The sequence below is a fragment of the Lichenostomus cassidix genome, chromosome 5 (genome assembly GCF_008360975.1).
Source record: "Lichenostomus cassidix isolate B80296 chromosome 5, HeHo_3.0, whole genome shotgun sequence".
Classification (NCBI taxonomy): domain Eukaryota; kingdom Metazoa; phylum Chordata; class Aves; order Passeriformes; family Meliphagidae; genus Lichenostomus; species Lichenostomus cassidix.
Genome location: NC_139486.1, coordinates 48,621,291 through 48,646,066, shown reverse-complemented (window position 1 = coordinate 48,646,066; position 24,776 = coordinate 48,621,291). Strand labels below are relative to the sequence as shown.

The window sequence follows — 24,776 nt, the reverse complement described above, 5'->3', positions numbered from 1 at the left end:
TCCTCAGCTGGTACATGCTCAGTTAAAGCATGTACCCTCTTGAAGTTATATGAGTAATGCCCACATACACAACTAAAAGATTTGGCCCACTCTCAGTGCTGCTTCTCTTCTCTTTTTAGTTTTCCTAAGGATTTTTCACCTCCTCTCCTTGCTCTGCATAGATCTTCAATCAGTAAAGAAAAGAAACTTTCCTGCCCCTTGCTTCAGACCAGACAGCTGAAAGTCACATGCCACCCATCCCAGATTTCACCATCCTCCTGAGCACAGGTAACACAACCTTACCATGTGTCACTCAGTCCTGCTCGAGTCCTGGGCTCCAGATCATGAGCCTACAGCAACAGGAACAAGGGCAATCAAACTCTGGAACAAATCAAACCAAAACTTGTCAAGGTCCATTAAGAGAAGTCTTTCAGCACAGGCATCCTAATAATTGCCATGCACTTGCTCAAGCCAGTAGTCCCTGTAGGCCAGTGCACAATTTCAATGTATGACCCTTACAAATGACACAGGAAGAGAAAAAAACCAACAAAAACCCAGAAATAGAAACAACCATTGGCCAAACTGTCTCCAAGGAATGTTTTATTCTCACCTCATTTTGCTGGAAATTTTTATCCAATACATACAAATCTTCTTTTTAAGTCCCTCTTAATGTATTTCTGATAAATACATGTATTAATGAAAGCCTCTGTGTTTTCTTCTTTTCTGAGTCCTGCCATTCTGAGCTCCAGATGCCAGTTCTGTAAATCTGGCCTCACTCATTGCAGTTACTCTTGTGCTTCTTCCTAGAGAATCTAGCAGGTCTCGGGAGCCTGAGATTAGAGCTGGATTGACAAAGATGGCACTGCAGAGCATGGTCAAAAGCACTCTGCTCACACAGCCTGAGTAAAAGCAGGCTTTCCAAATTCCTGTTGATGCACTACCAGAGGAAAATACGACCTTGCTGCAAGTTGCTCATGTGAACCAGTGACAGCCTTCACAACTTTGTAATCCAAAATTTAGTTTCCTGAACTATGTATCTTTTAATTCTTGACTTTCCAAGATTCAGATTTAAGTAACTTTTCCCTTGGGACTGTATCTCAGCTGGGCTACATTACAAAAAGAAGCAAAGTGATGAGAGACAGTTGGATGAGCTAAGCTGGTAGTGAGAACAGCACAAGCAGAAGAAACAGTCTCCATCCATAACAATTCCTGATATCTCACCCACAAGTATGGACAAGTGTAACCTGTGCTGTGTTGGCTTGACCATTTAAATAAGTCTCCAAGAATTTCCCCCGATAAACACCACAGTACAGGTTAGACAATTCCTCACCAAGGATGGGACAGACACTCAACCACACAGGAATCTCCAGTGCTGGAAACATATTCTCAGCTGCTGCAGACTCACACATTCCCTTTGAGGCTTTCACCACAGTTCCAAAGTTGGAAAACACCAAAGCATGTACAAATATACACAGAAGGCAACTGCAACTTGTATAGCAGTTTTGTCCACATCCATGCCCAGGGAAACCACTTTGCACCCATAAAACTGAGCAGTCAGGATACCTACACATTCCTGCCCTTCCCAGCCAAAGCAATAAAACACTGGAACATCTGACAGCACAGAGCTCTCTCCCTATCCCTCTGAATCCTTGCTGCCGCTTGCTGTCATTGGGACATTTCACGCAGGCCAGCTGCACAGGATTTATTCAACCAGTTTTGGAGTATCAAAGCTGACTTTTTTTTTTTGGTCTTTGCCCCAGGCAGGCACTCGGTATGCAGGATTTAAATCAGAGAACAAAATGTTCTGTGAAATTTGTAAATACTCAGCATTGTAATTTCTAAATTCTAAAAAAAAAAAAGAAAAGCAACTGGGGTGTTTAAAAATCAAAAAGTAAAGCATTTCACTGCATCACTGTGAGTAATGCCACTGTGTCCTGAAGATCAGAATAAATGACTTCCCAAGCTTACCAATTAATGGTGTTGACTGCTTTAAGTGATAGGAGCCAAACATACTCTGAGTTCTACCTTATAATTCCAGTGAAATCAGGAGAATGCTAGATTCAACAAGTGCTCTGCATAAAGACACCGAAATTGAAAAAACAAATTGCTTGATCCTTGCAAATTGGCAGAGAAGACTTTGCCTGGGACAAACTGCCACAAACTGACTACAATCTAACAGCTATCGTAGTAAGATTTTTAAAGTGTATTTAAAACCATTAAAATGGAATTGGGCAGAAGAGGATCGGGAAAGAGATATCCCAGGGATTCACAACATTTACACCATGAAGATGGTCTAAAAGAGGTGCTTTGACCAGAAAGCAGCAATAAAGGGTCATTTGTGACTGGAACTAGAAGAGGATTTACTTCATTGGAATTTAGCATTGGCTTTAAGTTCCATGATGTTTGAGTGAAATTATCCACTTCTGCTTTGTCTGATTCACCACTGCAGACTCCATCTTAATACAAAATTTAAAACAAGCATTAAGTTGATTAATGTTCACATTAAAATTTCAAATAACCTTTTCATGTCTTTTTTTCTCAAGCAATTTCACTTAAACTTTGAAAGGATTCTTTTACAAAAATGGTGAAAACGGTTCATTCGTTATTTTTTGGTGACTACAAAAGCCAAAACATTTAGAATCATTTCCTCTTCACCTGCAAGCATTTCACACTCCTCTTACCACAACTGTGGCTTTAACTCCTTCTCTCTCAAGCCAAGCAGCAAGTGGCATCAGTCAAAGCAGTCAACTCCCAGGAGTACCTGTACTTCAGAACTGGGTGCTCTTGGTACTAGCAGGGACTCTTATGAACATTGATTATCAGCAGCATACAGAAGCAAGACAATAAATGGTTTCTGGATTTTCATGCCTTGCCCACAGTTTACTTCTGCTAGCCCAGATATTCTAAGTTTGTACAAAGTGCACTTGCTCATGCTTACCTCAAAGAGGTAGGTCTGATTGTTCCCTCAAGGGCCACCTGGAGCACAGAGTGCACCTAGTGAAGTTTACACTGCCTGGAAGGCATTACCTGGTCACTGATTTGAGATGGCACAGGCTGCACACACACAAAAAAAGGCTCTGCCTTTTTCAACACGTCAAATCTTATTTTCTCATTTGTTCAAGAGTAAGTACAGATTCTTACCCACAGCTGTGGAAAGGAAGGTAGAACAGAAAGGCAAGTACACAAGGCATGCAAATTATGACAGACTTTTAGGCAGTTTGGCATTGCACAACTCCCTTATGCAACACACTGCCTGGGGCAAGCCTCGTGTTTTCAGAAATTACACAGAATCCCCTTAAATATGCTCCAGTGCTGAGGCCCACCAGTGCCTTCCACCTGCAGTTAGTGACTGGACTTATGATATACCATGGACAGATTACATGGATGAGCCTTATGTTTGCTAGCCTATGCTTTTTTAAAATATGACCTGAAATAAGAATTGCAAAATCTCAGAGGCAGATGAACCCTGGCAATTTATACAAACTTACTCCTAAGCACAGCCTCTTTAGAAAAATCAAAGGGTTATTATCAGGCAGTAGCACTTGAAATGAATAATCCACTTAAAACTCAAGTGTATGTGTGAGAACAGAAATGGAGATTGAAGGGCCAATGCTGCTGGCCAGGCTGGAGCTAATTTAGCCAGGCTGCCTGTGCTCTCCAGCCACTGGGCTGGGAGCAGAGACTGCCCCACGGCTCCAGCTCTCCCTGCTGCCTCTGCCCAGTCCCAGCCATGGGCTTCCTGAGTGCTGCCACAGCTTGGGCTCCCAAAGACACGGGTGAGATGATAAACTGAGTCAGCACACATAACGATTTTGTAAATACAAGGAGGAAAGACACAGACAGAACAATTCAGTGTGGGTGATTTGTAAACATTTAAAACTGCAGAGAGAGTGGTAAGTGCTTAAGAGAAAATAGTGACATACAGCTCCTAGACACAAGTGCTTAAGAGAAAATAGTGACATACAGCTCCTAGACACGAGTTAAACAGTGGCCACAGCTCAGTTTGACTTGCAGCCCCACACAAGCAGGCAGTGACACAAACGTGGCCATGTACAGCTGGACTTGAGATGCTATGGGAAAGCTGAAGGTGTCAAACACAAACCAGGCTGGACAAGTCACAGCAAGAGTCTGTTGATGTAGTTGAGATGCACTTATATCTCCTAGGCTTGACTTCAGAGCTACACACAAACCCCAAACCTCCTGTTAGCACAGAGTTTTCCCCAGGGTCCAGAGGAGGGAAAGTGGAGCAAAGGGAGAGGATGAGTCTGTCTGAGCACTGCAATTGGGCAGCAGTGGGAAAGAGTCCAAAGGGAGAGAGAGGAGAAGGGAGGGAAGCCTAGGGAGCAGCAGGAGGGTGAAGGCTGGTGGTACACAGGCAGGATGTGCCCTGAACACCAAAGCCCCAGGGCAGCTCATGGCTGAGAAGCAGCAGAGGCTGTCTGTCTCCAAACTCTGCTCCTGGGACGGTACCATGGTAGAAGCAAGCATTAATTACAGATAATCTAATTTAAACACTGCAGAGAAGAAAATAGCACAGGATTAGAAAACCCTTCTGTATGTATTCTGTGACACAAGGTTAAAGATAAGCTCTGCTTGTATTTCAGAAACTCTTACAAGCTTGTCTCCTATGTTAGCTTTAGACATGGCAGAGATATTTACATGTGGGCTGTGGGCATATTCTGTTTGAAGGACAGATTTCAATCAGTAAAGTTTAAAAAAATTCTATATATTTCACAATGTTTTATGCTATCCATCACTCACAAAGTTCCTTAAGCAAGAACTTCATTGTGAAAGAAGAGAGGCAATGAGCCAACTTCTCACTGTCTGTGCCATGCAGCCTTGTGCCAAGGAAGCCTATGGAAATAAATTGCCCAAGAAAAAAGTTACAGCAGAAGCAAAAAGTGCACTTTATCAAGCTACTGATGCAACATGGAAAAAGTCAATGGAGGCAAAAATACATGGCTGTTTCCAGTGATGGGAACATCCTCAAACATCTCACCTGGCTTCAAACACTGCTGTGATGGATGTTTGGCAAACACAAAAATATCAATGACAGGAAGCAAATCTTTGAGACTGTAGAAGAGGAAAGCAATTGAAAACCAAAGTTTGGAGTATTTGAGGTGAGTGCCAAAAACCGAACTTAAAAATTACTTACAAAATTAAAAGTTAATCCAAGTATTTTTCAAATGGGACTTCATTATGGTACCTCATTTTATTAAACTGAATATATGCAAAATATGTGCATATTTGGCATGGTATAGTAATTTTCAGTACCCATAAACCCAAAATACAGGCTTCTGTCTTCTCAGTTTGATATCAACAAGACTGACTTCAAAGGGACTAGACTTTTTTCTTTTGAGAAATCCATCTCTTGTATCACTAAAACATGCTGATTTCAGAGCACTATAGCAAACTGGACCTTTCCATTTGCTCACTGACAGACAAAAAGCATTTTCCAGATTGTCTACTTTGTAGCCTTGTAACAACACTGCTGCCTCTCCAGGGCCATCTCATGTTTTGCTGATGACCACTTTTACTGAAAGTCAGTTAAAAGAAGTTATTTTGCTATGCTTACTTAAGTAGTAACATCCCAAATTTCAGGCTTCTTTTTTAACTTTATGAGTCATACAGTGCAAAAAGGCAACAAAACAATTTAGAATTCTTGCTGGCTTTTCCTCCGTGGATAAAGGAAGTAAAAAAAGAGTGGGACTGAATAAAATAGTGAAATGAAGCACCTGTTGAGACTAGAAAAGCGTAAGAAAAATGAGTTAAGGGACCTCAAGTCCAATAAAAGCAATCATGAATTCATGGGTGTTCATATGAATCATTCTTAATTTCCTGCCAGAGAGCTTTGGTTTCACTTAATTACAAAACAAAATGATGAATGTAGAAGGCCAGTTCACAGGCATGCATATCACACATGTATTTGTTTATTACTTTTTCCTCACACAGCCCTCTGTTTTCATCATAGCTATTGATAAGCACTGAATGAGAGAAAAGTCTGGCAGCATTAGACAGACTATTTGCAAAGCACATCAAAAATCCATCACAGCTAGAGAGAAGCAAACAGATGGTAGCTGGAGAGAAGCAACAGCCGCAACTCTTACTACCTGTGGTGAAAGAATAAACAATATCAACTCCAGATTACAAAGTGCAGCCTAAAAAGTCTAGCTTTAGATGAGAAAATCAGGGTAGAAAATGGCCAGATACAACTAGGTGTTTGCAAAGTAGGCTCAGCAGAAAGGATATTTTGAGAGCGTTGCTAAAGCCCACTGACACAAACAGTCCTCTCTACTGCTCTCTGCCAAAAAAAAAACAAAAAAGAGAAAGGGGGTGGGGAGGAGTGGGGAAGTTGTGGGTTTGCGTGTAACAGAGTTTATTTTGATGGAATTTTAATTGCAGCTCTGTATACCACACTGTGGTGGTTTGGCTTCTCACTCCACCATACGCTTTCAACATATTAAAACGTGTTGTACCAAAATCATGCCAAATCATAAAAATGAAAATACATATTTCATCAAGGCATGAGTCTGTCACCAACCCTTTCTACAATGACCTAAACTTCTCTGCAGAAGACAATTTGGGAGAGATTACTTTGTAATGGAATTTTTCAACAATACAATTTATAGCAGTACAAATGGTATGCCTTTCCTTTAGTTCTATGAAGTGCAAAGCAAAATAAATTGAAAGGTATTCTCATAAAAGGAGGGGTTAAGGAAAATATGGTGATTAAGGAACTTTAGAGTCAATTTTCAGATCAGCTCCATACATCACAGATGACCCTAAGAACTGCCCTTGTCTCTTAGATGTCCATCACTGAAATGGGATAACTTAATATTGTTTTCCAAGGCTCCAAAGTCCACTAATGCAGATACAAGCTGATATGCTCTGAAATCATCATAATGAATGCCCAATTAACAAAATACAACTACAAACTTTTCCATGGGAACACCAACTAAATTGCTTTCTATTGCTATTCCACACTTCAAGTTATTGAAACCGGCCAAAGAAAGGAGGTCAAGTATTTATTTCATTTGGGATGTCAATGTACACACACACACACAGTTGCTCTTCCTCCTTCTCTGAGGCAGTCAAGAGATTATTCCAGAATAATAAAACACTAGCAATTATTTTACAGGACAAAAAAAGGACAGTTGAAATGGAAGGAGCTAAAAGGTAACTAACAGAAGCACATCTTCCCAGCAAAAGTCCCCAGTGCTACAGTGAAGAAGAGGACACTTACTGAGAACTTCAGAATAAGGTCATATGTTTTTCAAATGTCTTATCAATATGTTGACATTTAATGAATTTAGGTACTTACTTTTGCCTTGTAAACATTACAGTTATACTTTATTCACATGAAATTTTACCCAAATGCTTAAATGTTGTTTTTTTTAAAGCAAAACATCTAATTTAACTACAACATGAAGAATCAGAACTCAAAAACTGATAATTAAAATAAACAAAGAGGGCCAAACATAGGGAGGCACTGAACAAGAATTATTTAAGTTTCTCATGAGCAATATTCTCACATCTCTACATGACTACTCTCAGATGATGCGTGCTCTGCTCGAGGTAGTCAGATCTAATAACAATTAAAACAGGCAATGGAAAACGATTCTGCCCTTAGCATCCTGGGTTTGTGGGGGAGTGATCCTCTAGAAAAATATTCCACAAAACAGCACATAACATTAAGCTTACTAAACAAAGTCACTGAACAGAGAATTATTGATTTTGAAGGGTGTTGAGATTACTCATATTTCCACTCCACTGGTTTGAATCTATTAAAGGTAAAGAAACGCTCAAGAAATGCTGAGCTCCGTCCATATGGTAAAACAGTTGGAAAAGTCACCAATGTGTATTTTGAAGTTACTGTACAAGCTGAAGATTACTGGCTACTAAAACACTGAAGATGGTTTAACCAGCACAGGTAGGACCAGCTAAAAACCAACATTTGTAGCACTAACCAAAAAACCTAAAGAATTTACCCTGTGACTAAGACATCTATAGACACTGCTAAATTCCCAGGAGTTTTAAGAGCTCACTCCCTCCCCAGGATTGCCTCTGCCTGTGTGTTCTCACCAGCCATTCCAGCCTCAGCCCAGCCTGGCAACACTCTGGGATGCTGCTGCTGGAACTGGAGGCGCTGAATGAGACTGCCCAGAAGAGAGCTCAGCTCTTACATTTTGAGTTTTATCCATGGTATGGCTGTCTCATAAAGAGAATGTATTAGAGACAGCAAGCAAAGGAGATCCACCTGCCTACACTGGTTTGAACATTGGCTCTGCACAGCTCCAGTGTTGAGAATGAGAAGCAGCAGCTGGGACTATGCCAAGAACCAAACTGAGGGAGCTACAGCATCTTGATCTGCTGGTGCCCTGGACATGTGTGTGCAATACAGCACAGCTTCTGTCTCTTGGACATACTCTGCACCTGAGTACACATAACTGCATATCAAGCTGTTGGCTTAGAGCCTGCCTAGGAGGGGCAAGCAACAAGTATGTGCTGCACTTCCTAAGTTGTTCTGCTTCTGATTGTCTTCTCTGCTTTCCTCTATTACCCTGCTTAAAAAGGAAGTACTTGGATCTTAGCTGTTTCTCTGTTTGGAAAAAAAAATGAAGAAATGTTAAACACAGAACAAAAGTTTATGTTTTTCTCTTATATTTTAGGGCCATCTTGGGATATTCCAAACCTGTGACGCATGTACACGTGTAATCATAACACACTGAAGTACATACTGGAATGTTTTATTAAGAACATCCATTGTAATATTTGCAGAATCCTTTTCCTCAAGTCATTCATTCCTCTTTCTGTTGACAGCATAGCCAAGATTCAGGGTTTCATAACCAGTTTCTCAGTGCAAGTGTGTGGCGCGACTTCACGTGGAGCCCAAGTTAAAATAGCCGCCAAACTGTAAAGGTAAATCTTTTGTGTCAGTCATTCACCCTTTAGGATGTTCCCTGACGGGCTCCAGCACCGCGCACCTTCTCTGCCATACCCGGAACTGGCCGCGCTCCCGCCGTGCCTCCCCAGCGCCACGCACTCCATGGCTGCCCCCGGCGGCCCCCCCGCATCCGCACCCACATCCTCCTCCTCCTCCTCCTCCGTGGGAGGGCGGGCGGCAGCGCACAAGGTGTGTCGCAGGTGCCCGGCTATATCAGGCGGCGCGGCGGGGGCGCGGCGGCTCCATGGCGGCGCCGGCCATGGCCGAGCCGCGCTCCAAGCGGCCGCGGGTGACGCTGCCCGCCTGCTCCGCGCACCGCCCGCTGCCCGGCAGCCGCGTCCGCCACGGCTTCCCGCCCGCCGTGGAGGAGGCGCTCTGCGGTGTCACCAGCGCCCAGCTGGAGCTGCACTACTGCCTGCAGGCGCTGGTAAGGCGGCGGGACGCGGGGAGGGCACGGCAGGCGGCCGGCACGCTGCGGGTGTCGCCCGGCGCCCTGCACTGGCAGCCACCGGCGGGGTGGGTCCCGGCTGAGGAGGGTTTAGAGTCGGGCAGAGACGACAGAGTGGTGCTTGTGCCCTAAGCCAGGGTGTCTGGGGGCTCTCCGGGCTCCCCGACCCTCCGGCGGCAGCGCTCCTGCGGCCGCACGGCCACAGAAACAACGAGGAAGGTCTGGAACGCGCGGGCCAGGAAACGAGCGCTCGTGTGTTTTGGGTAATTCACAGAGGGACTTATGCCCGGGGAAAAGGGACAGCAGCAGGGAATGTTAAGAGCTGTGGAGTATAACGCTTTAAGTGGGTGTTTTCTCCAAACTTTGTAAATAGTTGCGTGTGGTTAACTAGTCTGTGAACTTCACAGATGGTTGAGGGTTTCTTGCTCCACATGCGTGAACTTTGGACATGAAATTATAAAAGTTATGGCTGATACCATGTAACATTCATGCCAAAATTGCATCTGGCTATATGTCAGATGTTAAGGCAAACATATAACTTAACATAGACATTAAAATAAAAAAAGCAAAATTATCAGTGCCATACCTTCTGATGCCAAGCATCCACTGGGAAGCAACACAAACTATATTCAGCATATCCTGAAGATTCTTCAGTTGCATTTAGTGTCAAGTAAAAGTTCAATAAAAATTTAAGTATGCAGTAAAACCTGTTCAGCCTGTGGAAGAAAAAAAATTGTAGTGATTGGCAGCTGGATGAGATGGAGAAAACTCAGAAATTGACTGTGGATAAATCAAACCTAGATACGTGAACATCCTAAAGAGTGAATAACTGGCATCAAAGATTTACCTTTACAGTTAAGCAGCTGTGTTAACCTTGGCTCCACTTGAAGTCGCACCACACACTTGCACTGAGGAACTGGTTATGAAACACTGAATCTTAGCTATGCTGTCAACAGAAAGAGGAATGAATGACTTGAGGAAAGGATTCTGCAAATATTGCAATGGATGTTCTTAATAAAACATTCCAGTACGTACTTTCTCTTCAGTGGGTTATAGTCACATGTGTGTTTATCTGTGTCACAGGTTTGGAATATCCCAAGATGGCCCTAAAATATAAGAGAAAAATAAACTTGTGTTATGTGTTTAACGCTTAATTTTTTTTCTAAACACAGCAACATAGCTGAAATGAAAGTATTTCCCATTTAAGCAGGGTAATAGAGGAAAGCAGGGAAGACAATCAGAAGCAGAAGAACTTAGGAAATGCAGCACACACTTGTTGCTTGCCCCTCCTAGGCAGGCACCAAGCCAACAGCTTGATATGCAGTTATGTGTACTCTGGTGCAGAGTATGTCCAAGAGACAGAAGCTGTGCTGTATTGCACACACATGTTCAGGGCACCAGTGGATCAAGATGCTGTAGCTCCCTCAGTTTGGTTCTTGGCATAGTCCCAGCTGCTGCTTCTCATTCTCAACATTGGAGCTGTACAGAGCCAGTGTTCAAACCAGTGTAGGCTGGTAGCTCTCCTTTGCTACCTGCCTGTAATACTTCTCTTTGTGAGACAGCCATACCATGGATAAAATATTCTAAATGTATGAGCTATTAGATCTGTTAGCATGGTTAAATATGGCAGTGGTTAAAGTTGTTACTTTCTCCTACAGAACAGAACAAGCCTGCAGGGGATTTGGGTTTGTAATACTTCTGAAATTATCAAATGGTCTAGGTTGGAAAGGCCCTTAAAGATCATCAGGTTTCCATCCTCCTGCAATATGCTGGATGACTTTTCCCAAGGCCAGGGTGCTTGGAGCTCTATTCAGCCTGGCAGTGAACATTTCCAGGGGTGGGGCAGCCAAAGCTTCTCTGGGCAACCTGTGCCACTGTCTTACCACCCTCACAGCAAGGATTTTTTTCTAAATACCTAATCTAAACCTGCTCTTCACGTTTGAAGCCATTTCCCCTTGTCCTGTCACTGTATGCTCTTGTAAATAGTCCCTTTCAATCTTTCTTGCTGGCTCTCTTCAGGTACTGGAAGGCCACAGTTAGGTCACCTCAGGGAGCCTTCTTTTTTCCAGGCTAAACAAACCCAGTTCTCTCAGCCTTTCCTTATAGGAGAGGTGCTCCATCCCTCCAATAACTTTGAGTCCCTCCTCTGGACTCGCTCCAACAGATCCATGTCCTTCCTGACATGCCTTCCCAGGCAATGACTACACATAATATTGAAGGTGTATAGATCAGTAGCAGTATCCATTATTTTGGAATACCATTGTCCCTAATAAAGCTGATTAGCAGATGCAAAGTTGTGCTTGTTCTCTTGTTGGTATTTGCCTCATCTTTCTCATACCTTTGAAAGCTAAGTTTTTACTGGAATGCTGGCCTGCAGGGATAAATTTTATGTTCCCTGTTCTGGGAGTATGCTTAAAAAACAAAACAAAAACCCTTCACAAAATACAATTATAAAACACACACATGCTAACCACTCATAAATAAAATATTCTGAAGATCTCTTAACTGCTACTGCAAGAGTTACATCAGTACTACAGTTGCCTGACCAATATTAAAGGACAGAAGGAGTTCTAGTGGAAGTATAGAAATTCTTAATTTCATACTACAACTACTTACTTCATTTATTGTAGAGATTTGGATTAACGTCTCCAAAGCAATTGTGCTTTGTGAACAAAACACCTTCCATTGGAAGGGTGTCCCAAGTTCTGTTAAAGCCACATTCTCCTGCAAGTGAGTCCCATCTCCAGCAAATCTTAACAAATCTGTTTTGTGTGCTTAGGGTGAATATTTTGATCAGTCACATGTGGCTCTACCAAATATTTCGAAGTTCTTCCTGCATCAAGCTCTGGAAGAGAGAAAAGCCGCAGAGGCATTGATGAAGTATCAGCAAGAAAGAGGAGGCCATTACTGCTCTAAAACCATCCAGGTGGGTTGTAAACAACAAGTTTTCAAGCAGCTGCGATTCATTTAACGTATTGAATTATATTGTTGGTACTTCAGATCTGTACATTCACCTACTATTAGATTTCTGGATATAATTTACCCAACTTGTGTACCCAGTTTTGTTCTTGATTGTGATGCCTAGAAACTGTCAGACATACAGTCCTAACTCTACTTTTGGCTTTCTAGCAAAAAATAATATGGACAGTGTTCCCCTTTTCTTTTACTCAGCTGGACACTGCTGTTTCCAGTATGCTGTAATGAATTATGACTCCTTAAACTGTGCTGAAACAGCCCACTTGTCTTCTTCCCACTGAAGTAGAAGCTTAGACATGATTAGCACCTAAGAAGAGTGGTAAGGAAGAAGAACCATCCAGCCTGGGGCAGTAGTTGATTTGCTAAAGTACAGCTCATGACAGAATTTGAACTACAGATCTAACTTGGGCTTGCACAAGTACAAAAGAATAACTCCAAGTTTTCAGGAAAAAAAATAACCCACCTCATTTGTTTAAGACCAAGGGGCTGATTCTCCTCTCCAAATTAGTTAATACAGAATGCTCCTCTTTGGTCCATCATAGCAGTTGTTAAGCTCTAGAAAGGCAAAAGGCCATCATGAAAATCTTTCTTAATACTCAGTTTGAATCAAGGAAGACCTTGGGACCTCCACTACTTAAAGGGGGCTTACAGGAAACAGGGGGAGGGATTCTTTATCAGGGAATGCAGTGTTAGGATGAGGGATAACAATTTTTAACTGGAAGAGGGCAGATTCAGACTAGATATTAGGAAGACCTTCTTTACTGTGAGGGTGGTGAGACACTGGAACAGGTTGCCCAGAGTAGTGATGGAAGCCCCATCCCTGAGAGTGTTCAAGGCCATGTTGGATGGGCTTTGAGCAGCCTGGTTTAATGGAAAGTGTCCCTGCCCATGGCAGAGGATTGGGATGAGATGATTTCAAGGTCCCTTCCAACCCCAACCATTCTATGATTGGGTTTCCTGGTGTAAGAACACTCCTCAGGCATAGCTGCTGCTATTGAAATCTGTTTGTTGAAGAAGTGCTTGGGTTCTGCCACTTGGTGTGTGTTTACAGCCTGCAAAAAACAATAGATGCTCCAAACTAGAAGCAGTTGTTGCAAAATCCTAATAACTTGTTTAGAGCGCCAGGTTAAGTTGCAGGAAACCACTGACGAATACAGATACATGAGCTGTTCTTCTGAATAAATACAATTCTGTCTTTGTTTTCAGAAACCAAACTGTGATTATGCAGTCGGTCTGATGAAAGCCCTGGAACTAGCAATGGTACAATGGAAAACTATGCTACGATATTTTGAAGAGCTTTATGCCCTGAGTGTTGAAAATGCAGACCCTCATAGTGCAAGCACTATCAAGAAACAGTTTATTGGGCCCAAAATCCGGAAGATCAAGCTGATGGGAGATCTGCTGACCAATGCTCGCAGGCTTGACTGTTCCCAGGATGGCAGAAATAGTCTTGGGGATTACTTTATGGACCGGTTGCAGAAAGAGTTCAGGACCAGCATAGAGCCAGAGTCTAGTGATCACTGCAGCCCCTGCCCACCTCTCCAGCAGTGCTCAGGAGCTGCAGAAGGTCTGAAGCGACCCCAGAGGGATTGCTCCCAGCACAGAAATGGAATAGGGCCAATATATGCAACCATACACTGCACTACGATGCTGCCACAGTGTAACGATGGGACAGGAGCAAAGGTGAAGCAGGGCAGGGAGGGCCTTTAATGCTGAGGATCTGCAGCTACAGGGCAGCTCCTCAGGCAAACCTATCCTGGGGTGGAGCTGGGACCAGAACTCAGCAGACACGATGCTCTGTCACTCCTCCTGCTTTACACCCTGTCCCCCCATCATCTGCTGAGTCACAGCTCAAAATCTAGCCCATACTACTATTTGGTTTAAATGATAGCAAGGTTGCCAGCTAGGTTGTCACATTTATCTATTCAATTCTTCCTAGATGCCAAAAGTTCTTAAGCTTCTTCTCTGTTTTAAATGATTAACAGGATTAGTTAGTGCAAATTATTTTAAGAATATATATAGTTTTTATTAAAACAAGCAAAAAAAAAAAATCCCACTGCACCTTTAGTGCAAGGAAAACTTTTATGTGGCAGAAAATCCAAATATTTAGTTTTATATTATGGAATATTTTATATTACTATTAGGTATTTTAAAGTACTAACAAATGTAGTAATATAATTCTTTTTTAAAAGACTTGTTTGGAAACAAAGTTTTCTTATTTCTATTGTAGTAACGCTTTAAATAAGTAGTCTAATTCATTTACTGATCAGCTATTTCCAGTGGTATACTTCTTCAGGATGAAGGATGCAAACATTTCCTCAACAATGGGAATAAGAGTTATTTCCTAGTTGGCTTTTCTCATCATCAGAAAGCAGATGAGAGAGAAATCAGGAGTTCTCATTAGGTGAGATCCTTACAGGTTCTAGGGCATATTTTGCAAGTGTCACTGAAGACAGTAGCTCCAGGGCTCTGTCCAGACTTAACCTAGGATGATTGTTTTAATTATGATACAGATCCATATCTCAGCTAGCTCAGTAAAGGTATTACTGTGGCACTCCTGCTATTTCTTGCATTCCCTATATGGTCCCAAGTAGGGGCATGAGATGCTAGTGAAAAAACAGCACACTTAATTAGAATTGCATCAGAGAAAATGGCCACTCATTAGCTTTTTCTTTCAATTATGGCAGTGTTAGCCAGCTTGGTTATAGTCCAGAGGTGTCCAAATTCCTCTCATTCATCTGCAACAGGAATGCCTCTCTTTCTGTACCCTAGCTCCCAAGGTCACCTAAGAAGAGCAACTGGCTAGATCAGCTGCCTGCAGTTCGGGGTTTTTTTGTAATTGTATACATCTCCTATGCAGTTGGGGTTTGATTCCTTGAAAGACTGCCTCACACTTTTGTGTAATACTTTAGGCGATACTCCTGTTTTGCTTGAAAATAAATTCAGTTCCATGTTTGCATCTCCATTGTATTCCTCAATTCACCACCCAGGCATGCTGATATTCTTCTCCAAGAGATTTTGCAAATGTATGCTAAACTGCACCAGTATTTTTCTACATCTGAGGAGGTTGTGCATGGTGGAAGAGTATACACCACAGAGTGAAAAGAAATGCCAGAAAACTGCATTACTATAAAAACACTGCAAAATGAAACACTTTCAGTAAACTGATGTTTATACACAGCTGCAGTGTGCAGCAGTTTCTGCAAAGGCCACCTGACTTCGGTTGGTGTTGTAACATGGGACAGAAAATGACAATGTAGATGCTTTCCCAATCTTTCTGTGAATCTGGTTCAGCTTTGGGGTGAGGGGGACACAACCACTTTAAAACAACCCCTGTATTAATCTGTAAAAATACTGCAATGTGCCACAGGAATGGTTCAAAGCACTTTTAGCAACATGCTAGATTTGCCTGTGTTGAGATTGCTGCTCTCTAATACAGCAGGAGTTTAAAAGGTATTTCCATCTGGGCTAGATTCCATCACCCATCCTCATGCTGAGCATACCTTATTCAACAATTAGTTCCACTGACTGCAACTCAACATGAATAAGAGCAATGGAATCTGTCCCTCTCAGTATTAAAATACAGCCCACTAAGTGTGAACAGAGCAAAGCTACTAACTGAATTATAAACTAGTGCCATATAAAACTACTTCATGTACTACTAGTAATGTTTGACCTACTTGTACAACAACCTTCTCCATTTAAAAGTTGATGACCTTCTGAAACATAGTTACAGCCTCCTCCATAGTTTCCAGCACTTAAACTTTTGCCTGAAACAAATTCCAACATAACAAAAGAACCCACTTAAAATTTTTCAGAGCAAGACCTACTTGACTCATTTTTCTGTGAAATACTGCCATGTCTGTTTCTCAGACTTCTTGTGTTCATCTTCTAATCAAATGTATCCACACACTCTCAGAATTTGAGTCTTTCTCTCTTCCTTTTCCTTTGCGAGAACACGTTCTGGGCCCTCTGCCTGAAAAGACAATTCTGTTAATTTTAAATAAACTCCCAATCAGCTGTTTTCCCAGTCTCTATCCTCTGAAAAAGAAAAGAGAAATCAATCAGTTCCTGTAAATAATAAGCTTTTCTTGTCCATATGCTGCTTCTGCTGAGAGGGCACATACGCTTTTGAATATGGTCTCAGATTTGTTAAAAATACCTGTCAGTTGTGTATAGGATGAGTCTGTCCACATTTCTCAATATTGGAAGTGCAATCTGCTTCTGCCTTCCCAGCTTCCTTTTCAATCACATCCTGAAAAAATTAGATCAAGGATGAATGTAGAACAGGTGTAAGGGCAACAGCTCTTATAGAAACTTTGCAACGTCTCTTTCTGTGCTGAATGCTTGTTGATCCACACTGTACTTCCAAAGCAGTGCCCAAACAATCAAACACACAACCTGGGGCAGCTCTGAATAGCTAGTGCAGCACCAGTACCCTAAACACAGCACCCACATTGAAAGCTCTGAGGAGACTCACTCTATACTATAATTATAAGTTACAGCCCCAGAAGCTTGCAAAGAGGTTAAACAATGGAATACTTGTAAACGCTTGGCATAAGCATTGCCTATGGTTGCCTGCTCTCAAAGTGACGAATGCACTTAAAACTCTCCGAGTGGAGATTGTTCTGTCCTTCATCCTCTCCACTGTGGCCACACAAAACTGAGAAGTGTATCTCAGTGCTTGTTCTTTGCAAGGATGTTTTTTCAGGCCCCATTGTACAAGGCAACATCTTTCTGGACAAACCTGTCTTTGGGAATTACACTGGAAAGTGGATGTTACTGGTGGCAGCAGCTGAGAATCACAGAATTGTTAGGGTTGAAAGGGACCTCTGGAAACCAGTATGTCCAAACCCAAAGGAAGGTGTCCTCAAGGGCACTTTCACTGGAAGACCGCTGTGTGGAATTCACTGTGTGGTCACAGCCTTCTCCTGACCTTTTCACTTGGATGGATTCATGCACTTGAGCCCACATTCACAGGCAATTATTGGCAAACTCCCCATAGTGCCTGTCCAAGCCCCACTGTTACCACTTTGCCCAAGGTAACCCCTAGGGTTGCATTCAAGTCCCTGAGTGTCTTCTCCTGGGGTCGCGTATAAGCTACAAACACACACAGGCAGAATAGGCTACAATACTGACTAAATATTAGGTAAAATTACCTTTTCCAAAAATTAGGCCAATGGTCTGGAGAGAGTTTAAGTGTCTTGAGTGGGTCACACTGCCAGCATGAAGCCTTGATATCCCGTTTCACATGTTCAGTTGTTACAGCATAAAACTCTTCCTCATTTATTCTTATTTTATATTATTGTATACCTTGCACTATTTTGAATTCAAATTATTTTTACTTTGTTAGCTGTTCAATAAAGATTTAAACCCAAATATATTTATTCCTTCTAGATCAAAGGACCTCTGTGAAGTGTCTCCACAAGTTTGCCACACTGCCTCTCAGAAACAGCTGGGAGATACATTTCTAAATGTGCAGGGGCGGTCAGTAGCTGATCTCCTTGAGACATACTGCTTTTCAGCATTGGGTACAGAGAAAGACCGAATTTGTACCGAGTCCAAAACATATAGTTTTATCTTTAAGTAAAACTTTTGTCTTTTAGGGATACTGACAGAATTTGACTTACAGTTCTTATTTTGGTCTGTACTCAAGAGATGTTTAGGTAAGTAGAAAAGGGGGACTGCCGGTAAGGCATTTTTGCCAAAAAACAAACCACGGAACAACAAAAGCAGCCACCATCATGACAGCCCGTCCGAGAAGTCACAGGCACAGCGACCGGGGATTGATCACCGATGGATGTTTTTCACCTTTTCACATGCTGTCAGTCAGCTACTTGTCCCACCGGGCGCAGAGCACGGCGGCTCTTCCCGCGGGGACAGGCCCACACCGCCCCCTGCAGGCGCTCCTGGCGCAGCGCCACCGCCACCTGCCCGGCCGCGCCACCATCGCCGCCGCTCCCCGCACCGCCCGGCTCCCCGCGGTGTGCCCGCTCCCCGCACCGCCCGGCTCCCCGCGGTGTGCCCGCTCCCCGCACCGCCCGGCTCCCCGCGGTGTGCCCGCTCCCCGCACCGCCCGGCTCCCCGCGGTGTGCCCGCTCCCCGCGGTGTGCCCGCTCCCCGCACCCTCCGGCTCGCCGTGGTGTCGTAGCTCCCCTGCTCCCCGCACGGTCCCGGCTGCCCGCGATGTCCCCTAGCGCCGCCCGCCCCCGCGAACGCCCCTGCAGTAATTACCCGTGTGGCCGCAGAGCCGCGGCCGCCGCGGACAGACCTGTGCCGGGGCTGGGGGTTTCTTCCCTGCAAGGAAGCAGCGGAGCCGCCGCCGCTGTGCGCCCCGCCGGGCTGTGCGGGGACAGCGGGCGAGCGGCCGGCGGCGCCCGGCACCTTCGGGCATCGCGGTGGCTGCTCTCCCTGGCGCGCGGCAGGGCGAGCTGCTGAGAAGGGGGGGGAAAAAGAGGGAAAATGTAGCCCTGAGCGCATCCGAGCGCCCGGCCTGCCGCTGTCCCAGCGCCCGCGGGACACGGCGGCCCCCCCCGCCGCCCCGGCCCCCGAGCCGCCCGGCCGCGCCCCCCGACCCGCCCTGTCCCGACCCGCCGCGCCGGGGGGCTCAGCCATAAATACGGCCCCGAGTGGCGCTCCCGGACCGGCGCGGCTGGGGAGGGGGTCGGGGCAGCAGCCAGCACTGGTGGCATCGCCTGGGAGAGGCTGCGAGGGTCTCGGCTCCGCGCACCCGCCCGGCCGCAGAGCAGCGCGGTCGAAGGCTCCTCCGTTCTGAGCCCCTCGCTGCCCCCTCTGGCCCAGCCGCTGTCCCCTCTGCCGCTCCCATGGACTTACTGGGCCCCATGGAGATGACGGAGGGCTCCCTCTGCTCCTTCACAGCCGCCGATGACTTCTACGATGACCCGTGCTTCAACACGTCGGACATGCACTTCTTCGAGGACCTGGACCCCCGGCTGGTACACGTCGGCGGTCTGCTGAAGCCCGAGGAGCATCCGCACCACCACGGGCACCACCACGGGCACGAGGAGGAGCACGTCCGAGCGCCCAGCGGGCACCACCAGGCCGGCCGCTGCCTGCTCTGGGCCTGCAAGGCGTGCAAGAGGAAGACCACCAACGCTGACCGCCGTAAGGCCGCCACCATGAGGGAGCGCCGGCGGCTCAGCAAGGTCAACGAGGCCTTCGAGACCCTCAAGCGCTGCACCTCCACCAACCCCAACCAGCGCCTGCCCAAGGTGGAGATCCTGCGCAATGCCATCCGCTACATCGAGAGCCTGCAGGCCCTGCTGCGGGAGCAGGAGGACGCTTATTACCCGGTGCTGGAGCACTACAGCGGGGAATCGGACGCCTCCAGCCCCCGCTCCAACTGCTCCGACGGCATGGTGAGTGCCCCAGGGAGGACTCCCTGCCGCCAAGGTGCCCTGGACGCTGTCGGTCCAAACCTGAGCAGGGCGAGTCGCCTCTTCCTGCCTTTCTTGTAGCAGCTGCCTTCTGTACCTTCCCAGGCAGAAGACAAATTCCTTTCTTGTGCCTTGAGCTCCCACAGCAAAGGGAGGTGGGGTCCCCACATGGCAGGATCTGTGGGAAAGAAGAAGAATCTCTTACACACTGTGTTCCCTGTGAGGAGAAGTTAGGCAGGCTCCCCATGTCCCGGAGAAGCCAGGGGAAAGCTGCTGGGGAGGACTTTGGGAAGCTGCCTGGGACGGGCACTGGGGGGCATGGCCTGTGCTCCCATAGCTCCTGAGACATCTCTGTTTCTGTCTTCTGCTGTATCATTACCATTGAATCCTCTAAGGACAGCAGAGAGGAAGGGCCCCATAGCACATCATAGTTACACAGGAATTGGTAAGAGTCTGGGTTTTGTTTTCTGCCATGCATCAGGACAACAGAAGGATGGTCTAAGCAACAAGAATTGTTTTTCTTGACCGTTTCTCCTGTCACTCATAGATATTTACAAGCAATGGGAAGGAGAATCCAGGTTTTCAGTCCTGTTTTTACATTATGGGCATAGGAGAAGAAGGATGGGTGCCAGAGAGGGTGTCTCATCCCCACATCTTTTGACTGGGGTATAGGTTCATTCTCTGTTCTGACTCTGGGCTGGTGGTATGTGGTGACCAGAGTCCAGGACAGCTCTCTGGATGGGCCATGAACAACAGTTTCAGACCAGAGATTGCTTTTTGTAAGCTGGTGGGGATAATAATTACTGAGTTGAGTATCTGTGATTATGAAATAGTTGACAGATTGGAGAAATTTACACAAATGATTCCTCTTCAAGATACAGCCTCTTTTAATAGAGGAATTTCGTTGTGGGTTAAAGTATTGGAGACAAATATATTAGTCAATGTTCTGGAGCATTTCCTACACTAAATGGAAATGGGAAGAGAAACTGAAGGAAATGCAAAGGGACAATGGTACATAGAGGCTTTTAAAAAGGAATTCATGTTTAGAAAAATCTTCAAAAACTAAATAAAAAGGTCGTAATTCGCCTTTCAGTCTCCCTATTGCAAACTAAAGATATAGGGCTATATCTGATCAAAATGCTGGAAAGTCTCATCTGATCTGTAAAACTGCAACGTTCAAAGCAATAGTGGTAACTTTCCTGTGAAACAGCTGTGCCATATAAAATATTCTGGGGTGGATCCCCTTCTAGCCAAGTTAGGTTCTTCCTCACTAAAAGAATGTACAACTTGATGGCATTTCAGCCAGGACTGGAATGATGGCACAGACTAGGGACTGAAATATGAATTTAGATGGTTACTGGGATTTGGGTAGGAGCCCTGACCTCACCCAGATTTCTCTCCTTCCCAGATGGAGTACAGCGGGCCTCCTTGCAGCTCTCGCAGAAGGAACAGCTATGACAGCAGCTACTACACAGAGTCCCCAAATGGTGAGTACTTGCCCTAATGGTGGTGTGAAGCACTGAGACAGAGGCAGGCAGTGCAGCAACCTCCCTGTGCCTGCCCTGTGTCCAGCTGGGCTGAGAGAGGAACCTGCCTTTCCAGCCAGCAAGCCGTTGTGGCTGTAGAGGCCTTGGATTTCCTCTAGGTGTATTTGGAAATATGGGGATGCGTTATAGCTGCATTTCCTATTTGGCAAATATAACATTTGGATAGAAGTATGTTCTCTGCATTTAATTTTCAGCATTTAACCATATTTTACATGAAGACTCTTCTTACTGTGTCATTGATCCAAACTGGAGTAATTTATGAGTGATTTCAAATCTGCTCTTCTATTTCTATGGACCCACTGAAGCCTTGGATCCTCCCTGCCCCCAGAGCAGCACACTGTGGTTGGGCCTCTCTTCCATTTTGCAATTACAATCTGTTTTCTGATAATTGGTGTCCAACACCAATTATCATATTCTGATATTGGTGAAAAACACCAATATTTATTTCCTCTGAGTCTTCACATGCTCACAAATGTCTACTGCCTACTGATGTTAAGTACCCATTGGATAATCTGAGCACCTTTTTATCTGTTTTTTAGATCCAAAGCATGGGAAGAGTTCTGTTGTTTCCAGTCTTGATTGCCTCTCAAGCATTGTAGAGAGGATTTCCACAGATAATTCCACATGCCCTATACTGCCTCCAGTGGAAACTGTTGCTGAAGGGAGTCCCTGCTCCCCTCCAGAAGGAGTGAATCTGAATGACAGTGGAGCCCAAATTCCTTCCCCCACCAACTGCACCCCACTTCCCCAGGATAACAGCAGCAGCAACCCCATCTACCAAGTGCTATAAGAACCCCTCCAGCTGGACTGCACTGAAAACAATTTGCTCCGTTTGGCCACGCTCAAGACCTGTCTTCTAAGGTTGAAAAGACTTCTTAAGACTTGTTCCAGTTTTAAAGTATCACTGAAAATTCCTTCAAATATATAACTTTTCAAACCTGTATCACTTCAAAATACACATAATTATTTATTGGTTGTTCAACTAAAGTTATTTAATATGTCTAGAGATAAAATTGTATACCATTAAATGGCCAATGTTTAATCTGGGCTGTGGGGAATAGGAACCTGGCTCTTGAATGTGGGGGAAAATAGAAATCTACAGCAGTAGTGGCATGATAGATCCTTCCTATTACTCCTGTTCTGGCCAAAATAAGGTTGTGGACCATTTTTTATAAAACTTTTGTATAATTGTAAATAAGAGTTGCTTTGGGGAAAAAAAAAAGGAAAAAAGAGCAAAATAAATAAATTAAAAAAAAAAAAGCAAAACTTAAAAAAGGAAAAAAATTTAAAATATTTAATATTGCTTGGTTTGTTGTGTCAAACTTTAACTTTATATATTTATACGATGTGGTTGCCAAGAATGTTTTCAACAGTATTCTAAATAAAGACCCTTATTTATAAAATCTGTGGTGTTATCTTGACTTTCTTTAGGGCTTCTAGAATTACTAGTGCATTTAGGAGTGGTATTAGATCTCTGCCTTGGCAGGAAGAAGATACAGGCTCTGATTCAGCAGAGAAATCAAGAACATGCTTCAGTTGCACTACTTTGCATAAATGTGCTGCTGAAAAGGGGTCTACTTCATATTCTGTCATGGTCATTGCTAAACCAAGACCTGAGCATCACAGGTCATTATTAAAGGGATCAGTAAATAAGCATATTTCACCTTCTGCACCCAAAATTCACAATTACATAGTAGAACTTGATTTCACAAAGATGTGTTTAAACTAGGAATCACAAAAAATTAGATTTTCCAAATTCCAATGTAGCTACTGAAACCTGAAGTCATACAATAGTATCTCACAAGACCAGGCACTATATTTTTGGACAAATGTTCACTTTTTTTTGTCAAGTTCTATTTTTCAAGTGCGGGCACCATGTTCATGTATTCTCAGGTATTAGAAGCCAAATGCAAAGGAATTTTTGTCGTAAAGTTCAAGTTACAGATCGCAGTTTTCCTCAAGTTCAAGTTGGAATTTAGGCCAAAGATAGACAGTTTTAATTTGGGTTTGAACTTTATGCATCTCTGGCAGCACTGCTCCAGGGATTTACTTCTTGTTTAGAGCCTCTCTAAAAATAACCAGTGGGCTCTGTTTCATTCAGTATCTATGTGTAACCTTGAAAGCTGGCTGTGCAACTGAAAAATGTTAAGCCCTGAGCTGGTTGCCATTGGAAAGTAACCATCAGGGCATTTCTGTGCATCTGGACAAGAATAACCAGCAACTAGAACCTGTTTCTTATCACATACCTATGATTTGTGGATTTTGTATAAACATCACAGTAAAATAAAAACAAAAAACTACACTGAAAACCAATCTAAGTATTGTCATCATCCCTAAGTACTTTGATGACAGATTAGTCATTGTATTCTCCATTAGGTGACTATTAAAGAGGGAGTTTGTGCAGCTCTTACCTCTTAAGCAGGAAAAAGAAAGAAGGAACAGCTAATTCCAGGCAATGTCTCTAACTTCTTTAATCATGGGTGGCCTTGAAGGGCAGTGTTCTGTGGAGAGGAGAGGAGCAAGGTGCCATGTGTTAAGCAGAGCAATGCAGTTACTTCTCCTTCCTGGGGCAGGCATGCTCCAAGTTTGCTGATTTATCTGAAGGCAGAGGGGCAGGGAAGGTAGCAGCCATGGGTATTCCTTCCTCATCCCTGTGCTTGTGGTCATGGTGGATGATAAATCAGTGAAGAGGCATAGGACAGTTCTGTGAAGCAGGCCAGGCTCCCATGGTTTGGAGGGGACACTGAGGCAGGACTGGCCACTCAGCATCTTCATCCAAGTCCAACTTTGTAAAGGTCTCAAATAAATTTCCCTGTGGGAAGAAAACACTCCAGCTGATAAAGCTTGAGCGTATCCCTTTCATTTTTTCATTAAAAATAAAAATCAAACTAATTTGAGAATGTGCTAATTCATACTAGCACAAATCAGGAATGTGTCTATGAAGGTCGGAAAAATGGCCAAGGTTAGCCGGAAGCCTGTATCCCAAACTTACAAAAGCTAAGGAGAGACAGTTGCGTCACAAATCAGGACCTCACACTTCATCAATATTATTTTCATTGCCTTCAGCAAACACTCCATCAGGCCCAGAATGCAAAAGATTAAAAAAAAATGCTTTTGTGAAATACTAAAGAGCTTGTAATCCCATATTTTGAGGCTGGTAAAAGTATCAATTTTACTGGCGTTAAATGGCAACCAAAAAGTATTTGGCCAGCTCAGGAAGGACAGAGGCTCTGGACATACTGGCAACACAGAGTTCATGCCTGCCTTGCTTGCACCCCACTTCTGAGGAACACAGTGGGGTACCTGGCTGTAGGGCTGGCACGGCAGAGCAGGCACAGGGCACTTGTGCTCAACAATGTACACGCAGTTCCACGTGAAGTCATGTAGATTGCATTTCACTGATTTATTTTAGCCACCCGAGTTTCCACATACTGATGTTAATGTTACAACAGAGAACAGGCATTTAGCACATCCCAAAATAGATG

The 24,776-nt window shown here is 44.2% G+C and overlaps 2 protein-coding genes and 2 long non-coding RNA genes across 5 annotated transcripts in view; 2 read left to right on the top strand and 2 right to left on the bottom strand.

Moving 5' to 3' along the window:
- Nucleotides 1-19,293, bottom strand: part of LOC146436587 (uncharacterized) — a 25,409-nt gene extending 6,116 nt beyond the window's left edge. Inside the window, exons 1-9 of one of the 2 annotated variants that reach the window (XR_014852711.1) lie at nucleotides 19,182-19,293; nucleotides 18,582-18,778; nucleotides 16,510-16,602; nucleotides 12,811-16,323; nucleotides 11,988-12,216; nucleotides 10,432-10,477; nucleotides 10,219-10,317; nucleotides 9,958-10,087; nucleotides 283-360 (exon numbers count right to left, since the gene is read on the bottom strand). This is a non-coding gene — a long non-coding RNA (uncharacterized LOC146436587). The remainder of the gene's footprint in view (nucleotides 1-282; nucleotides 361-9,957; nucleotides 10,088-10,218; nucleotides 10,318-10,431; nucleotides 10,478-11,987; nucleotides 12,217-12,810; nucleotides 16,324-16,509; nucleotides 16,603-18,581; nucleotides 18,779-19,181) is intronic. The other variant, XR_014852712.1, reaches the window with a different exon arrangement.
- Nucleotides 9,086-15,306, top strand: LOC146436588 (ferritin light chain-like). The gene is made up of 3 exons (XM_085062960.1): nucleotides 9,086-9,350; nucleotides 12,151-12,297; nucleotides 13,554-15,306. The coding sequence occupies exons 1-3, from the start codon at nucleotides 9,168-9,170 to the stop codon at nucleotides 14,055-14,057; spliced, it is 834 nt and encodes a 277-aa protein (XP_084919086.1). The 5' UTR covers nucleotides 9,086-9,167; the 3' UTR covers nucleotides 14,058-15,306.
- Nucleotides 18,888-22,694, top strand: MYOD1 (myogenic differentiation 1). Its single transcript, XM_085062959.1, has 3 exons — nucleotides 18,888-19,726; nucleotides 21,153-21,231; nucleotides 21,831-22,694. The coding sequence occupies exons 1-3, from the start codon at nucleotides 19,172-19,174 to the stop codon at nucleotides 22,079-22,081; spliced, it is 885 nt and encodes a 294-aa protein (XP_084919085.1). The 5' UTR covers nucleotides 18,888-19,171; the 3' UTR covers nucleotides 22,082-22,694.
- LOC146436585 (uncharacterized) overlaps nucleotides 19,779-24,776 on the bottom strand; it is an 18,505-nt gene continuing 13,507 nt past the window's right edge. Inside the window, exons 7-8 of the long non-coding RNA XR_014852713.1 lie at nucleotides 23,703-24,103; nucleotides 19,779-19,922 (exon numbers count right to left, since the gene is read on the bottom strand). This is a non-coding gene — a long non-coding RNA (uncharacterized LOC146436585). The remainder of the gene's footprint in view (nucleotides 19,923-23,702; nucleotides 24,104-24,776) is intronic.

Coding starts and splice junctions, on each gene's coding strand:
- LOC146436588 (XM_085062960.1), top strand. CDS start 9,168: ATGGCGGCGCCGGCCATGGCCGAGCCGCGCTCCAAGCGGCCGCGGGTG. Junction 9,351..12,150: donor ACTACTGCCTGCAGGCGCTG/GTAAGGCGGCGG, acceptor TTGTGTGCTTAG/GGTGAATATTTTGATCAGTC. Junction 12,298..13,553: donor ACTGCTCTAAAACCATCCAG/GTGGGTTGTAAA, acceptor CTTTGTTTTCAG/AAACCAAACTGTGATTATGC.
- MYOD1 (XM_085062959.1), top strand. CDS start 19,172: ATGGACTTACTGGGCCCCATGGAGATGACGGAGGGCTCCCTCTGCTCC. Junction 19,727..21,152: donor CCAACTGCTCCGACGGCATG/GTGAGTGCCCCA, acceptor TCTCCTTCCCAG/ATGGAGTACAGCGGGCCTCC. Junction 21,232..21,830: donor CTACACAGAGTCCCCAAATG/GTGAGTACTTGC, acceptor TCTGTTTTTTAG/ATCCAAAGCATGGGAAGAGT.